At 40.4% G+C, this 18,439-nt stretch overlaps 1 protein-coding gene across 8 annotated transcripts in view; it reads right to left on the bottom strand.

Moving 5' to 3' along the window:
• Window positions 1-3,013: 3,013 nt before the first annotated feature.
• Window positions 3,014-18,439, bottom strand: part of kdm6ba (lysine (K)-specific demethylase 6B, a) — a 103,271-nt gene continuing 87,845 nt past the window's right edge. For 5 of the 8 annotated variants that reach the window (XM_079586633.1, XM_079586632.1, XM_079586634.1 and 2 more), the window contains 15 exons: window positions 18,188-18,352; window positions 17,317-17,817; window positions 13,588-16,736; window positions 13,339-13,465; window positions 12,665-12,770; window positions 12,325-12,530; window positions 12,047-12,141; window positions 11,803-11,871; window positions 11,503-11,651; window positions 11,270-11,384; window positions 10,905-11,092; window positions 10,582-10,723; window positions 10,353-10,479; window positions 5,119-5,292; window positions 3,014-5,022 (listed from right to left, as the gene is read on the bottom strand). In XM_079586633.1, coding sequence (XP_079442759.1) covers window positions 4,999-5,022; window positions 5,119-5,292; window positions 10,353-10,479; window positions 10,582-10,723; window positions 10,905-11,092; window positions 11,270-11,384; window positions 11,503-11,651; window positions 11,803-11,871; window positions 12,047-12,141; window positions 12,325-12,530; window positions 12,665-12,770; window positions 13,339-13,465; window positions 13,588-16,736; window positions 17,317-17,817; window positions 18,188-18,352 — 5,337 coding nt within the window. In that variant the 3' untranslated portion in view covers window positions 3,014-4,998. Of the gene's footprint in view, window positions 5,023-5,118; window positions 5,293-7,986; window positions 8,194-10,352; window positions 10,480-10,581; window positions 10,724-10,904; window positions 11,093-11,269; window positions 11,385-11,502; window positions 11,652-11,802; window positions 11,919-12,046; window positions 12,142-12,324; window positions 12,531-12,664; window positions 12,771-13,338; window positions 13,466-13,587; window positions 16,737-17,316; window positions 17,818-18,187; window positions 18,353-18,439 lie in introns of all 8 variants that reach the window. The other 3 variants (XR_013794684.1, XM_079586636.1, XR_013794685.1) reach the window with 3 other exon arrangements.

The raw sequence follows: 18,439 nt of genomic DNA, 5'->3' as shown, positions 1-18,439 counted from the left end.
ACATTAAAATATTTTACATTGTGAAATGTACAATTATTTGATTCATGCTAAGAGTAAATCAAGGTTAATATATATATATATAATGTGGCAAGATACACTGAAAAAAAAAGCACGGGTATATTTGTGGCAATAGCCAACAATACATTGTATGGGTCAAAATTATACCTTTCTTTTATGCCAACAATATTTAGGATATTAAGTGAAGATCATGTCCCATGAAGATATTTTGTACATTTCCTACCGCAAATATATCAAATTTATTTTTGTGAGTGAATGTAGCAATATCGCAAACATAAATGCACAACTTTAAAGGAGATTTTCTCAATGTTTAGTTTTTTTTTTTGCACCCTCAGATTCCAGATTTACAAATAGTTGCATCTCAGCCAAATATTGTCCTATCATAACAAGCCATACATCAATGGAAAGCTTATTTATTCAGCTTACAGAATTGAAAGAATGATTTAAAGTGTTCTTTTTTTTTTGCTGATCAGCTTATCATAAAAAAGTTAAGTGTGAAAATGAAATAATGTATGCAGCATTTAAGAGCCGGACCAGCTTCCCAGACCAAGGATATCTTCAAAGGTGAACACGGTTTAAAGTTGAAAAGTTGACGCGAGCGAGGCTGATCAAGACTGCAGTTTTGTCGGCCACATGGGAACAGAACAGAAAGGATCACAAACAACTGATGGCAAGCACAGATCTGAGAGAAGGATGGAGTGGAGCAGCTCTCCTTCCTTCATGATGAAAAGAAGATCTGCAAATACAGAGGGAGTGGTTGCACATGATGGGAGGAATAGTGTAAATGCTGGCTTGCGTAACTGATAAGAGCCCATCACACACACACATCAGATCAATTAATGTCCGTCAGATGTAATGTTCCCCACTGCTTTGTACAGCCCATGTTTCTCACGCAAGAGGGCCGTCAAGAAAAGATAAAACCAGCGCAAATATGCAACTGAACAGGACCAGAAGTCATTTGATAAGACTGTAGTACATTAGTGTATTCAATAGTAATCAGTCTGAAGATCACTTTGTCAAGATTTGTTGCAAATAGTTGTATCCACTGCATTTTTATTTTTGTATTTTTAAGCTAAAAATGTCTTTGAGTGATTTTGCTTCACCAGAATCTGATTTGTGGTAAGTGTAATTTTGAGTTCACTACAAGCGCCTTGACTTTACTTTGCATTAATTTAACAAGCTTTGCATTTGCATTTTTGGCTTCCTGAATGGAGAAATCTGAGCAATGTGTTAAAGGAGGGGTGGAAAGAGCTTCCTGTTCTTACAGGAAGTAGGAAATCCGCCGCAGGTTAACCTCTGAATGAGCCTGACGTCCTTTTCCAAACCCATAGTGTTGATGCGGCGAAGTCAGTTTGGATACGTGTCTGCTTACATATGTGGAGTATTACGATAAAAATACATTTCTGCAATAACTGACCATGAATTTAAATGTTTTACAGAAAAAAAAACACACACAAATAAACTCCTGGTGGTTGATGCTTGAGTTCGCATTGATGTTGTAAATGGGCTTGATGCATCTGACCATCATTTCAACTCTTCCAGCCCACGCCACGTGAGTGTGTGTGTGTGTTTATGAATCTCTTCCATCACACAGATAAAGTGAAAGCTATACTGCGTGAAGTGCGCAATCTTGTGCCAAACATGCAGGCTATCAAAGTTTTGCGATAGTGCATGTTGTGAAAGCTGATCACTAAAGTAAACAAGCTCTGGTTCCTCTGAACTTACGTCAGCAAAGAACAGGAAGGAACTTCGATAGGGACGAAGCTGACACCAAAACACGAGATGAATAAACAAGGATAAATACTGGCCTCCAGAATCAAGATAACAGCGCTCCTGCTATCGGGCTGATGAAATCGTGGTGTGATGACGAGCATGTATTAATCGATTAATCGTGTTAATCGTGCAAAAATTATAAAAATTATTTAGATTTCACATTTCTTTAGACAACTTGACGAATAAGTAAAAAAATTTGAAGGTACACTATACAACTTTGTTACAAATTAACATTTAAAATAATCCATACCAATTCTTCTTCCAAAACGTTGTTTCTTACCCTGATTCACAAACCTGTCGGGATGGTTTTCGCGGGAAATTTCGCGGGTTTTCGCGGGAAAATGCGTAGGGTACATGCCTCAGCCCATGCATCTTATCCATAAATAGAGAAATGTTGCTCCGGCTGTTTCGGCATGTGTCTGGTGTGTGAGTGACAGAGGTTCGTTTCACAACGAGTGAGAAAGGTTGACATGGAGCAGATACATCTCAAACCTCCAGGGAATCACCAGTAAAAACAAAACAATGCTGAACTGAGTCTGGTGACAAATGCAACCTGATGTAGGCTACGACTTTTTGAAGAAGTATCATGTTAATTATTGAAGCTACCGGTAGTTTCCGCCACAGAATACATTTTTTTAAAAGATACTTGCGCTTTTTTATCTAAACTCGCAATTCTGACTTTATATCTCAGAATTGCGAGTTTTAACGTCAGAATTGCGTGATCTAAAGTCGCAATTGCGTGTTATAGTTATTCTGACTTTTTCTCACAATGGTTTAATCGCGCAATTCTGACTTCATATCTCACAATTCTGACTTTATAACACGCAATTGCGACATTATATCTCACAATTCTGACTTTATAACACTTAATTCTGAATTTATGAGCAGTAGGATAATCTCTCTCTTTTAGTAATGAGAAAGAATATATTCAAACAGTCAGACAGAGCGGAGTCAAATCTATATGCGTAAGAACAATGTTGTTTTTTATCGCTAGAAGGCCAAAAGTTGCATAGTGTATCTTTAAACCATCATGGCTTTACGTTTAGATCTCTTAACATTATTGATACCTCTTTAAGTATTATTCTGACATGGCGTGTCATTGCTTTTGTCTCTTAAAGATCTTCCTAATACAGATGTAATTGCAATGCTTAATTTGTTTGGTTGTATGTGTTTTTGAAACCTTACACTTCCAATGAATGAATACAGAGACATGGCACAGATCAAAGTTTATCAAAAGCATTTAATATTATTCAGAGTAATCATATCAATGACACACGAATTCACAAAGTGTTTAAGACATGTCTGGCTCAGTTCGCTTCGTGTGTGAATTCCAAAACAGTGCAGATTTTAAATAACCACAAAAATAAAATAATAATGAGGAAAAAAAAAAGGAAAGTGTGTATATTGCAACAGGAAAAATATTTCTTAAAAAATTGAGAGTAGCTCAAGAAGAACTCAGCACCATCTATTTCATAATCATAACCATTTTCCTGATAATACATGAATCATTTCACGCTAACGCCTCTAAAGCTGTAAAAAATTACAGTATATATTTTAAAACAATAATGCGTTAAATCCCCTTTCACACTGTAACTCGTTCCAGTAAAATGCCACAATTTACAGTTCAATGTGATTTTTCTCCATATAAGCATTAGTTTAGGCGTATGACAACCCACTGCAGCCAATAACTGTATAGCATGTATATTGAAAGTTTATGCCTGCTGTAGTCAGCGTGGCAAACGTGTCCTCGAATGAACAGCATTTACAACAGGACAGAAGCACCACTAAATGTGTAAGATAGGTATCAAAAACTGTTCTTAGCCCAAATTCGTGAATCACCTGAAGTCATCACAAAGTAGCTGCTAATCTAGGCTCAGGATTACTGACATCAGTCCAAGTCACCATCTTCGTACAAAAACAAGCAAAAAAGATTCAGCGAGCACATAATCTGAGAACTCATATGAACATGGCCCCTGGATTTAATCTTTTTTTTTTTTTCAAAATAAACATTTAAACTTGGATAGTGAGCAGGTGTTCAAATATATAACAGTGATCACATTTAAGTCATGTTGTTGCTAACTTAAGTGGGGGAAAAAAAGTGTTTTAAAACATTTGTGTATAACAGACAACTTCTGATTAGTCAAACCCTATTCTCTGTGCTCTACAATCTAAAAGGACAAGGAGTCAGTTATGAGATATTTAATTCATATAGACAGGAAAGACATTTAAAGGGGCAAGCACCAAGATTAAAAAGAAAAGAAAAGAAAATCAGCACCCTTAAAATATTACAGAGGATTTAGAATAACAATAGAAACCCTTAATACATCTATTATAACCATGTTGAGGCAGGGAGAGCATTTTATATCCAATAAATAGAAGAACATTTTAAATAAAAAAAAATGTACAATTAAAAGAAAAGAAAAAAAGAGAATAGATCTGTATAGAGGAGAAACAATTCACTGACCAAAAACAGAAGAAACTGAACAAGAATAACCACAAAATGCAGGAAAAGAGATTGATTAAAAATGCAATCCTTAAATGCTTGTCCTGATGATATAAACACAACGATCCATACTAAAACTGAAAAAGTATTTTAAAACCCGTATGTTTTGAAGCATTCTGAACAACTATTTCTTTTTAATTCTTAATGCTTTAGAAAAATGTCCATAGCTCTATTATTAGTATTATTAATTTTCATCTCTTCACTAAATACAAGTCACAAGGCCAATGTGGTATATATCTAGGCTGTTCTAGGTTTAAAAATAATAAATTATTGGAGAAAAATAAGCACCCACAAAAAGTACAAAGAGCATTTAGACATTTCAGTATTCAAGACAAAAACAAAACAAAAAAGCAACATGAAAGAAAACTAAGAACAAAAACCTAAACGGACAGGATCTTGTCAAATCCACTGCTGTAAGCCGTGACAGCACCAAACTGCGGTTCATCGGACGTCCCGCAGAGCCATTCAGAGGTTGATACACAAAGACCGACAGGAGCACACTGGAGTCTTATTGGCTGATTGGTTCTGTAAACAATTCGGAGTAAACTGGTTCTGGATTGGCTGTTCAACAAATATTAACAGTAGTAGGTAATTTTTTTTCCAACTGTGAATGTTTTAAGTCTTAATTGGACTAATATAAAAGATCTTGTCCTGCGAGCAGGAGTTTTGGTTATGGCTGTGTGAGGGAAAGTGACGAGACGTTCTCATCGGGAGCTGGGACTGATGGCCTGAGAAAGACAAAGACAAACAAACGATAGATGTTAGCTCTTTCTGAAGCTTTGTTCAACAGCACGCTTTGTCAAAGTGCAGGAACATGAACTCACCAGGGTGAATGAGTCGTACACGTTCATCAGCTCCTCCATGCGGTATTGCTCCAGCACCACTACATTGGAGAGGTTTGGGCTTCGTTGTCGTGCACAGTCCTCACAGTGCACCACATACGTCTTCCGACTGCCAGTCTCGCTGGTCACAAACAGCAGGTTAAACACCTCCACCTGCTCAGGAACATACAGACAAACCACAAACTCTTAAAGGGCGCCTATTATGTCATTTACAGGTTCATAATTAAATCATGCCCATTTCTTCTGGTAGACAAGATTATTTTTCTTAGGGTACGTTTACAAGATAAAATGCATCTCTCATTCGATACTATCGACCACAACATTCTTTTGAATGTTCTCAAATTATGTTGGCATTAGTGGAATTGCATTGGCATGGTTCAAATCATACTTCTGACCGTTACCAATTTGTAGCAGTAAATGAAGTATATTGATCACAAGTTCAGTATGGAGTACCACAAGGCTCAGTACTAGGACCGTTGTTTTTCACCCTGTACATGCTACCCTTGGGAGATATCACTGTTAGTTTTCACTGTTACTCAGCTCTATTTCTTGGTGCCCTGATGAAACATAACTATGCATTCCGCTAATTTTGTGAAGTGGTATGAAATAATTGGATGACAAATAATTCCCTACTACTTAAAGCTGCAGTCCATAATTTTTTGTACTAAAAATGTATATAATAAGCGAGTACATTTCTGTCAGGACCACTATCGTAGAATACGATTGACAATTAGCATACAGTTAGGATTTGCATTATGGTTCTGTTCTGGGCAAGAACTCCCTGCGCATCCATGCAGCCTAGCATGGATAAGCAATAGCAGCAATAACCCCCCTTAGGGTAAACAGAACAGAACCAACATGAATGTATTGCAGACATCATTAATTCAAGATTTTAAAGTACAACATAATTCGAGAATTTATTCTGATTCAAGGGGAATCCAAAGTGAACAGTGATAGGCGTCGTATTCCTATCAGTAGACGTGGATAAGCTGAGTCACTGAAGCGAGCTTGACTAACGTGACCTGCCAGAACTGATGCTACGCTTGATCATGAATTATTTTTCCAAACCCAAGTTGTTGTCTGAATCACTACAGTACACCTATAATGAGTGTTTATATTCAGACTGGTACAGGTTGTAACCCTGCGGAGTAACTCAGTACCTGCGTGACTCGTCATAGACATAAAAAGCGAGAAGTAGCTTTGGATACAATGGTCTTCCGCAAGATGCATGCAGTTCTGTTTATTAACCGCCAGCGCGACAAAGGTTACGGACTGCAGCTTTAACTCTGAAAAAATAAAATAAACAATAGAGATTCTAGTTATTGGACCAAAAACCTGCACATGTAATAACCTGGAATACTATCTAATACTAGAGGACTGCTCTGTCAAGTCTTTGTCGTCGGTTAGGAACCTGGGTGTGCTCTTTGATACCAATCTTTCATTTGAAAGCCACATTTCTAGCATATGTAAAACCGCATTCTTCCATCTTAAAAAAAATAATAATCTAAACTACGACATATGCTCTCAATGACAAATAAGTTAGTTCATGTGTTCATGACCTCAAGGCTAGATTATTGTAATGCTCTTATGGGTGGTTGCCCTGCACGCTTAATAAACAAACTCCAGCTGGGCCAAAATGCAGCAGCTAGAGTTCTTACTAGAACCAGGAAGTATGACCATATTAGTCCGGTTCTGTCAACACTGCACTAGCTTCCTACTAAACATTGGATATTTTAAAATCTTTCTAATTACTTAGAGCACTAAATGGTTTAGCTCCTCAGACTTGAGTAAGCTCTTAACACATTCTAAGGGGCTATCGCAGCAGAGGAACTTTTTCATAGCTCCTAGAATGAATGGCAGAAGTACCCACTTTTTGGTATGTTCACACCTAAAGAACTGGGAACGATTTCAGTTCTAGGAACACCTTTTGTGGGGACTAAATTAGCTCCTACTTTACAGTAGGGTCTAACCCAGAACAATAGGAACTACCAGTGACGTAAGTGTACGCTGATTGGGCTTAAAAAGAAAAAAAGAAAAGCCATGTACACTCACAGATGACATCCTATACATTTACTCCAGTAAATGTACGCAATTTTGAGGGGACAAAGCAAAACAGGATTATGCATTTCTGCTCAGCAACATTGAGCATCAAACACATGGCAAACGCAAATACATTCTAATATACTGTCTACTTTCTTCGTATAACAGTTCTATATAATAACGTATTAGATAGGACTGTTAAACAGATCGTAAACTAATGAAGATGGAGAATGGGAGCACTGTGTGCTCAGGCTCTGACGTTCTCAGCGCCGTCAAAATAAAAGCGCAGTTTACGTCACTTCAGAGTTCCTACTGGAGGTGCGAATACAACCAGGAAAATGGCCCTAGGGGAACATTTAGTTCTCGGTGAACCACTCCAGTTGCTAGTTCCTATAACTAAGTTCCTAGAACTACCCAGTGCGAAAGGGGTTATAGTCCTTCATATCTATTGTGATCTCAAAATTCTGGCCAGTTAATAATACCAATAATACCAACATCATCTGCAGAGAGTAGATTCTTTTCCTATTTAGCTCCCAAACCCTGGAATGGTCTTCCTAGCCTTGTTCGGGAAGCAGACACACTCTGTCAGTTTAAATCTTGACTAAAAACATCTCTTTAACCTGGCATACACAACACATTATCAATTCCTATTATTCAAGTCAGTTAAATGAATGTTAGGCTGCATAAACTAGGTCAACCGGAACCAGGAACACTTCCTATAACACCCGATGTACTTGTTACATCATAAGAAGAATGGCATCTACGCTAATGTTAGTCTGTCTGTCTGTCTCATCCTTATCCCAAGGTTACCGTAGTCAGACGTATCCGGTCCATATCCAGATCAGACGGTGGACCTGCATCTAGACACGACCAAAACGCAGCCCTGAATGTCAGCAGGGACCGTGTCAACTAGACAATCCCCTGTGAAGGCCTCATCGACATGACAGTCATCGGCAGGTCCTCCGCATAGACCCTATGGCCTTCAGCTTTGGCTCCATACCGGTGTGATGAATTGATCTTCAAGCAAAAGGAACTAGATAAATATTTTAATGCTAATTCCGATCTGAATTCTGACTTGTGATGCAGCCGGAAACATCACACGGTGTTCAATCATTGGCCAGAGGAGAACTGGCCCCCTGACTGAGTCTGGTTTCTCCTAATTTTTTCTCTCTCCATTCTGTCACCTGATGGTCGGTCGCCTCTGGCTTGCTAGCCGAAATAGCCGAAATGCAGAATTTTCTTGCAATCACTGTAAAGCTGCTTTGAAACAATGTGTATTGTATAAAGCGCTAGATAAATACAGATGACTCGACTAAAGCCAAACCAGAATGGTATGACTTTAGACTTGTGAAATTATGTATAATTTCAAGATTTAAAGCAAAACCAGAATGGTCTGATTTAAGATTTGGGAAATTATGTATAATTTCAAGATTTAAAGCAAAACCAAAATGGTCTGACTTAAGATTTGGGAAATTATGCTGAAATTAAACAGCAGACTGAATAAAAATGCAAATTCACTCAGTACACACAGTATGAAACGGCAGAAAAGAAAATGCCATCAAAACTTTTCTGAAGACAGTCAGATCCCTTCAGAAATACATGCATATAAACCCCCACCCCCAATTCATTATTTATGTTTTCTTCCTCTATTTCGAGCATCATGCTTGTGTCTGGTACAGTATTTGCTCTGCTGGAGCATGCGTTCTCTTATTGGCATCCATCTTTGGTGCATCCCATTTCTAGCCTGTCAACGTCCGGGTTAACAGACTGTAATATTTCCACACAAATGACATATTGGGAAATGATTGCAATGCAGTTTGTGTGCAGTTCAGTGCAAGCTGAATAGAGATCGGCCAAACTAAAAACCGATTTATGGTCAGCAGACCCGTGCATCTCTAATTTCATGTGTTACTTGTAACTGTGTCATTTCTTTACATCACACCATAAATACCAAAAAAAAAATACAACACACTGCCCTGCATTGAACAGGGGTGCATTTCCCGAACAAAAATGCATTACTAACAAACTCACTGCTTAACTACCATAGCGCGATACATGAAATCAGGAAATCAACTAGTCACCGCAAATTTGCGCAAACACGGTTTTGGGAAATAGACGTTTAACCATGTTGGTTAATGATGAGTAATAACTTATTTTAATCATTCCCTAATTTTTTTATATAAATTACAGACATGGCATCTGAGGACTAATTCTAATTTTTCTCAGTTATTTTGCTTTATTTCCAGATTCAATCAAAGGCTCGTTCTGACGTACTAGAGCACGTACACACATGCGCACTCTTCAAGAACAGTGCTTTAAATCTCTTGACAAACTAAGAGATGTAAATGACATTTGTACTGACTGACTCATTGAACGACACTCATAACAAAAGGAACTTGCGACCATAGTTGGCTAACGATGCTTTCGGGAAACGCACCTCAGCACCGTTCAGAAGCAGTCATTATTAAAATGGTGAGAACACAACAAAAGGTTGTGATTATACTGCTGAAGAACAGTGTTAACAATACATTTTAAACACTGATTCTTCAATTCCTGATGTTTTGCCCTTACAGTTAAAAACAAAAAAACAAAACTGTTTCCATGACATAGTGATAAAATCTTCCTGAACTACCTTTGTTTGAGGGCTATCCAAAATAGCCAGTTGACATATATTAACGGCTTACATGGTGACGTAGCTGCGTCACAGAAATAATAGCAGGGCTACAAATAAAGCGTTAAAGGCTGTTGTTTTCTATTTTAGAGATTCAATCCCATCTAACTTTTTGCATGGACTGTGTGCTTTGCAGATTGTTTACATGCACAACCAGCTATATTACACAAGAAAGGAAAGGTACAACAACAAAACAAACAAAAAAAGTATAATAGATCTCCTTTAAAAGTTGAAGGGTGCCATTCCTGGGCCTCTAGTGACACAAAAAGGAAGTGCAAAAATAATGATTGCTAGAGGTGCAGAAATTGCACATAGGTTGTGCCTCATTCATTATTTTATAATCAGAGATGACACAGCTACATGCTAAATATATATTTTTGGAATATAATTCTGCAGGTCTAGTGGGTTTTTGCATACTGGTAGTATCTTTTTCTACGCAGAACCTGCCAATATTTTATACAAACTATGAAGCACAACTAACTATGAAGCACAACATTCGACTCACATCACACTCGTTACAGTAGTAGGCCGGCTCATCCTTTACTCTGCTCTGGTAGGAGATCTTCTTTCCTAATGCCACCAACTGGTCCCTCAGGATCTGAATGTGCTTAATAGACTGAAGGAGACAGTGTCTGAAAAGAAGTGGGAAAAAAAAAAAATTCATGAAATGTCCATGCTACCTAATTGTGGTGTAACTTGGTAAGAAAGAGTCAATAATGCTGCTGCATACTCACTTGATCATCTTGTAAGTGTCTGGATCGTTGACTTTGACGTTGCGTGCCACGTTCCAGGACACGTGAATCATGGGAACGATGGATTTCACTTTCTTCACTTCGTTCCACTCAAATCTCTCTAAAGCCAACTGGTACTGATATGCTACAAATACAAAAGATAAAGGTCTAGTGAAAAAGCTTTTTACATTTCTGTGCCCTGGCTAATACATTTTAGTTTTACACATTTTGTTGCAACCGTTTAATGTAGCCATAATGACGGATACAATTTTTCAATGAGAAAAAAAAAAAAAAAAGGTTACAAGGTCAGTGTGTAGGTTACTCACAGTTGACAGGTCCCACATTCCAAGCAATGTTGTTGCACCAGCCTACGGCTTGAACCCAGTGTACAGTGCCTGCGTTGATCCATACCAGATCTCCTGGCCTTTGGATGAACCGGTACACAGGGATATTAGAGCGGTACAAGTCATCCAGAACCGGCCACCATGATCCTGTCAGGTAGTCCACTCCATGCCTGAGAGAAAATTTGTTCACAAACTTAATATATTTCGTGGTTAAAAATAATATCCAAACAATATTTTATTCTTAATGAAAGTATGGGTTATTTTGACAGTGTTTTTGATAAATTAAGTATCTCTACAGTGGCTTAAAAAGATAGATTTTGCATGTTTCAAGTGGCACAGTTTCTTACTTTTCACAGAAATCACTGATGGCCTCCCAGTAGTCGTCATGGACAGAAAACCACTCACAGTCTCCAGGCCCAATATTGATATTTACGGAACAAAAGTTATTGTTCTCCTGGTGTCCTGATGACACAAGCATTAAACATGAAATTTAACATCAATAAAGAACTACTCGCCAAAGCAGACTAATCCATCCTTGGGTGACTACAAATCAAGAAAGTTATTTGAGATCGAGTCAAACCTGGTGTGCGGCAGCCAGGGACCTTCATGTAGAGTTGTACTGTATTCATTCCCAAAATGGTGTGGCCAACATGGCTCAGCATATTCCCACTGGAAGAAACGCGCATAAATGCCGGCAACTTCTGCAGTTCTTGCAGCTGAGGCTTCCATCTATAGCACAAGACACAACACCATTTAGTTAATACAGATTGCTTATACATCACCAAGACAAAGTTATGTAATTGATTCCTGTGTAGAGACTTTCATTTCATCCAAAAGAAGATGCTGCACACGTTGAAGTAATTATGCACAATGGTCTTACCTTTTCGGATCGGACAGGTCAATATTGGTGCCAAATTTAATTATTTTCCCCACAGATTTCTGCTCTGAACTGTAAAAAATAATGAAACTATTAATAACAGCATTTTAACAGCAGATCTTTATTCATACACACACACACACACACACAGGGAAGGTGATTTATTATAGTTTTAATTATTTATTTAATTATTATTTATTTGGATTAATTCAAGAATTAAGTGCTAAGGTAATTTGCAATGAATTACCTGGAGCCGGGAGCTGAGGAGTTACTGGTCATATTCTCAGAGTTAGTGGCCGGTTTCTCATCTTCCTCCTCCTCATAATCACTGCCCTTTTCTTCCTGCAAGGTCAGACAATGGTATGGTGAGTGCATGATGCATATAACTCTGAAGTCCACTAATTTAATAGTTATATCAAAACTGTACAAACAAGAATTCTTAAGTATTTGCAAAATTACCAATACACATCTGGAAATGAACAAACACTGTGCACAAACTTTTATGGTGTAGCTTTGTGTTCACACCTGTAAGCTCTCTTGGAAGCTGGAGGCCTGGTACTGGGCATACTTGGCAATCGTTGTATGTGACCTGCTGCTCTCGCAGGGCCAGGTCTGGCCAGTGCCAGTGGAATCCCAGTTCTCATCCGCTGGCTGCTGGACCTGGGTCCGAACTTCTACTGCATGCTCCGAATTTGCCTCCACCAAAGACTTAGTTGAAAACAGCCCAAGATCTATAAAGGAGGAGAAATGGAAAAAAGCGCAACTTAGTTTCAACAACAGCAACTGTTTGGACTTAACTATAGAGTCATAAAATTTAAAATCTGTCCATCCACCATCTATCCATAAGGCATGTGCAGAGACTTACTTAATCTGAGGGAGCCAGCTAGTCCCCGGATGACGGTAACTGGGTTTTTAGAATCTGTGCAGAACTGCTGCAGGACCGGAGAGAATGCATCTCTTTTACTTTCCAACTGCAGAGAAACACCAACATGGAATCATTAAGATATACTTTTAACACTTTCCTGACATTCACAGAATTTTCAGACAATCCATGTTTTCACTGTTATACATTAGGGGGATGCTATTACGCATCTTCTGAAAGAGTACAAAATCTCTGGATCAAAAGAGTCAACGGAGCAGAAACAAGCGATTAAAGCATTGCTTATGCACGTTGTAGTCTTAGAAAAAACGCAATTTTCTCAGCTTTTTGTTCAAAATGTTGCTTTTTTAAAATGAAACTTACCCAAATTCAAGTGTTGATAAAAAAAAGAATGCATTTAGCTAGAATAAAATGTTTTTCTTATCTTTTTTAAAAAGCAAAGGTTCTGTTCTTTCTTTTGATATATTGCATATTCAGATCTTCATACAACAAAATTATAAAAAAAACTGGCAACTAAAAAAAAACGCTGGCGGAGAAAGTTAATATACACCAGAACATCAAACTTAATATTACTCGAGTAGATGTTATTGTGCATGTAATACAAAAAATGACCACAAAGGGGCAGGAGATGCTGACAACAATGCTACTGCAGTGCTTACATAGATACTTGGTGTGGGAGGGTTGAGTTTCTCTCGAGGGATGGGCACCTCTGGGTTCAAAATTGTTTTAACAGAGAAGGCAGGTAGGAGGTATGACTCCTTGAATTTCTCCTTCACACGTGCTCCCCTGAAATAACAAGACATTAAGTATTAAATATGGTCTTTATGACATTAAACTACATTGCCACTGCAGGCAAGAAATATTTCAGATAAAGTTTCAGAGATGTCCTGCATGGAATTATCACTTACTTGCAGGCTCTGATGATTTCACTAGCGGTGTTCTTTATGGTGATCTGCTCCAGAGGAATCCTCTTCTCCTCCACCTCTGAAGCAATAAATGTCTCCCTGTCCCCACTCTCCACCTTTATGAGGCGTATCTTCAGTTCTTTGGGTGGTCCATCTGTCAGTGCCTTTAGTTTCTGAAAGTCGTCAGAACAAAATGCTGATGAAGCTGATGGGAGATCAGAGGAACGTCCTGAGCTGCTGTCATTGTCTTTACTTTGTGCCCACTCTTCCTCTTCGCTCTGAGATTGGTTACATTCCTCTTTCCTTCTCTTCTTATCTCCATCACGCTCTTGTTCCTTCTCCCTAAACTCCTTACTCTGAATGTCCAGGTTACCCAGCACCTGCCTGCTCTTCTTTTCCTTGTGTGACTTTCCGTCCCTGTGCCGTCGACTGAAGCTGGAAGATGAGGATGAGGAAAGAGACGCATCGTCGTGTCTTTCTCTGTGCTTTTTCTTTCTCTCTTTCCTGTCCTCATGTTTTTTACTGCTACTGTGTTTGTGTTTCCTCTCTCGTTCTCGGTCTCTGTGTCGGTCCTTTTCTTTATCAGGTTTGCATATCTCCTGTGACTCTGCCTTTGAGTGGTCCTTATAAGGGAGAATGTGTTTGTTCAACTCATAGCTATGACCAAGCTCTGCTAGCGAAGACTCTGAGATGGTGGTCAGTTTTGGTCGTCTTTCCAAAAAGTCTTCCATAGTTCCAGAATCCTTCTCTCCTGTGAGTTCTTCTGAAATCTCTTCCTCATCATCATTGCCCAAAAGATCTGACAGGCTTATTTTATCTCCTCTCTTCCTCTCGGACGCCCAAGCTGTAGGCGAGAGGGGACCGGACTCACCTGAGTAACTAATGGCAGGGGTTTGGGTCGGACTGCTAAAACCTGGGTGATTGGCTGTACCTGATGTGGGAGAAGTGCTTTGTTGTTGCCTGCAAATGTCAGGCCCCAGAGAAAGAGAAGAAGAGTACTTAACTCCCATAAAAGCAGAGGGAGGAGGACGACCAAAGGGTCCACCCCGGTAGGTGTATTTCTGGCTCTCAAGCACAGACGCAAGGTTTTTAAACATGCTGTTCACACCGGTCTGGTGGAGATGTGGCCGCTGAGGTGGTGAACAGGATGGCGTTTCATCTTCCCGATCAGCTTCTTCTTCATCATCCTCGCACTCACTTTTCTCTAACTCTGAAAGGCCATACAGCTTGGCCAAGTCACTATGACGATAGTTGGTTCCTGTTGTGGAAAGAATGCTTCCTTGGGACTGCATGCTAATGGAACTGGCAGACTTGGGAATGACCTTAAGAACCTCCTCTTCTTCCTCAAGTGAAGAAGTGCGACTGCAAGGCGATGCCAAGGAACCTTGCCGACTTAACACAGGTGGGCTTGCATGACTCTCTGGCTGATAATCCTCAGTTGGAGATTGTTTTAGGGCAGGCACGAGGTCCGGTGCACATAAATAACTCTTCATCTGTGCCACATTTGCAGAAAACGGAGGTTCCGGTATTGCCTGTTCTCCTCTCTGACCGGAATACAACTCCTCCTCTTTCTTGATGGACTCATCCAACATCTTCATAATGTTAGCCAATCCATCAGGCAAGAGCTCAGAAGTTTCCTCCTCAAATTGGGCACCATCAGAGTCACCACTGCAACTACTAGCACTGCTACCCAGACTACCAAGTCCTGTACTGGGCATGTGTTTTTGCAGGCTATTTGCGGTCGTGCGTATTTGTGTGCATGAAGAGCGAACATCCTTGGGGAAAGCCTGGTAAAGTTTGGGTGGCTCTCGCAGGGGCGGGGGGTTGGGAATAGCATCCAAAATCCCAGGGATATGAGAGGTTTTCAACATGGTGATATCTTTGGAGGGGTCAGGTTTTAATTGCATTGCGTGGTTGTGGGAGGGGCTGATGAGACCTGACTCTGAGGCGTATGTGGGAATCCCAGTGGGATTCTGAGATGGTGCTCCACTCTTCCATTTCTCTCTCTGCCTTTGCTTCTCACGGGCATATTCAGTCTGTGGGGTGAGAGGGGGTGGTCGTGGTCGTTCGTTAATGGTTGTTGCAGTTCCTGAAGGACGTTGGGGCACTCCTCCCCGACTCAACCAGGGATAAGGTGGTGAATTCTGGCTAGGAGGTGAGATGGAAGAGGATGCATTGGCTGGAGACAAACGAGGAGGTAGAGGCTCAGGTGCACTATCTGACAGCAAACGCTCCAGACTCTTGATTGCGGATTCACCATGTGCCCTTGTCTCCTCTTCTTGTCGCTCTACATTCTGTTTCCTCTTTTCTTCCTGCTCTCTCATTCTCTCTTCTGCTTGCATGTGGCCCTGCAACTCTGCATCAAGTTTATTTAAAGCATCAGCAATGGATTGAGTGCTTGGGGCAGCAGTTTGCAAACAGGACCTTGGGTAGACTGGGGCTGGAACAGTAGTAGATGCCTGAGAAATTGAGGGGGAAGCTTGAATGGGCACTAAGTTACATGAACTGTTGGATATTGGCTGGAGGGCTGAATTGACTTTTATGTGTGCTGGAGGTTGAGAGTGATGTAAAGGTGAAATTTGGTGATGTGAAGCTCGTTGGAGAGTGTTAGAGGTCTTGCTGGTGATGACGCTCTCCCCTGATCTCTGAAGCCCTGAGTTTAGGGTGGAGAAAGTAGAGGACCCTGGGGTGTAGTTAGGTCTACCTTGTCCTGTGTGAGGAAGAGTGGACTGCTGAATCTGAGATTGTACCCCTCTATATGGGTGTGGAAGGGTTCCAACACCAGGGTGGACACCCTGATACCCTGGATGTGGCAGATTTTTACCAATCATGGATACATGGTTTGGGTTTGAGATTAGCACTGAAGAATCAGTTCCTCTCCAACTGCTTAGGGTGCTGGGGATGGAGGTGGTGGTAGGGGGTGCAGAGCTCATTGTAGGGATGCCTCCAACATTGGTGTATAGTCCCAGGGAGCAAGGTGGACGAGGAGTTTCCAGGTTTGGGGTAATGACAGGTTTTCGAACAGGGGCCTGAGAAGGGCTCACACGTTTGGGCGTCCCTGGACCCTGGTCGCCCCCAACAACCTTATTCTGTGCCTGAGAAAGGCGTGCGACAACCTGAGAATCCCCTGTTGCTGAAATGTCACGTGACTCCTAAAGGGAAATGAATATTGGAGTCAACAAAACAGGTCCCAAAATTGTAACTATAGATAACATTTACATGTTGTGTATCATGCTATTTAGTAATATTAGTCAGGCAGTAATTATCAAGTTAATTATTAAATGCATCAGAGCTGGGTTTTGGTTAAAGGGTTAGTTCACCCAAAAATGATAATTCTGTCATTAATTACTCGCCCTCATGTCTTTCCAAACCCGTAAGACCTTCGTTCATCTTCAGAACACAAATTAAGATATTTTTGATGAAATCCGAGAGCTCCCTGATTCTGATTTGTTCTGACGCAGAACTATGACGTAGTTTATTGCGCACAAAATAGTATTTTCGTCACTTCATAAAATTAAGGTTGAACCATTTTAAAGATGACTTTACTACCTTTCTGGGCCTTGAAAGTGGTAATTAAAATGCTGTCTATGGAGGGGTCAGAGAGCTCTTGGATTTCATCAAAAATATCTTAATTTGTAATTAATGACAGAATTAAAATTTTTGGGTGAACTATCCCTTTAATACAAGTTGAATCTGTGTGATTGACTTTATTTAATTCTCTGTGCCTGTTACCTGGTTCTTCCAGAGTTTGTTGGGGTTGTGCTGAGGTACTGTGGCCTGGGCCTGGTTGCTGGCTGATGGGCTGGTGGAATGGATAAGCCCTGGATGAGGCTGGAACTGGGAGTGACTGTAAGGCACAGTGGTGTGGTTTGCTGGTGAGGGTGCAGGGCGCTCCCTATCTGCCCGCAGTGATGATGAGGATGTAGGTGGTAGAGGAGCATGTCTATCCAAAGAATTCACTCCTCTTTGTGGAGTACCACCCTGTGGTTGCCCTTGGGTCAGAGCTGAAGGTCTGTTGTTGGGGTAGGGGTATGTAGAATGGTGGGTGTGAGGACTCTGTGAAGGTGGCCCCAGAGACTGTGATGATGGACTGGTCTTGTGGGACTGTGGTAGTAGAGGACCCCTGCTTTGTCCGTAACCTCTTGTGGGGGGAATGGTGGGTGAAGACAAGGTTGACGGATTCAAGGGAGGTGGTTTATATGGGAAACTTCCAATTCCTGGTTTGGCTGAATCCTGGGAATAGAGCATTAGAAAAATAAAAAATTAAAAAGGAAAGTACATTAGACGCAATATCAATAATAATGCCCATACACTACATGACAACGGGTTTCTGTGCTTTTCACACTACACGAGTAGTGGATCGTAAACAAGTCCATATTTTTTACCTGCTAAATAGATTTGCCTACAATTTTTGCTCTTTGATGAAATCTCCATTAACTGTTGGCAAGCGGAAAATCAGGGCTAAAATCATGTAATAAGTGGGTGGCATAAGGGTAAATGTGATGGCTAATAAAATGGCAGGGACAGATGATGCCATATATTAAACTGACACAATACAAGAAAATATCCCTGAATATTAATATTCAGATCAGCGATGACTGACCTGGAATTCGATCTGCCCGCTTTTGCGTTCATTTGGGTTCCAGGGTGCTCCTCCTTTGTGCAGTGGGCTCCAAAATCCAGGTTTGGGAGAGGGGTAGTGAGAGGATGGCTGCTGATTCAAATGTACAGGTTGCCCAGGTATACGCTGCATGGCTGAATGAGGAGCCTGACATAAGAAACATAAAAAGATAGGGCTTTTGTTAAAGGAGAGTTAAGACAGAAAATGCATGGGTGAGGCCATAAAGACATTACC

The sequence above is a fragment of the Phoxinus phoxinus genome (assembly GCF_949152265.1).
Source record: "Phoxinus phoxinus genome assembly, chromosome: 2".
NCBI lineage: Eukaryota > Metazoa > Chordata > Actinopteri > Cypriniformes > Leuciscidae > Phoxinus > Phoxinus phoxinus.
This window is presented reverse-complemented; position numbering and strand designations above follow the sequence as displayed.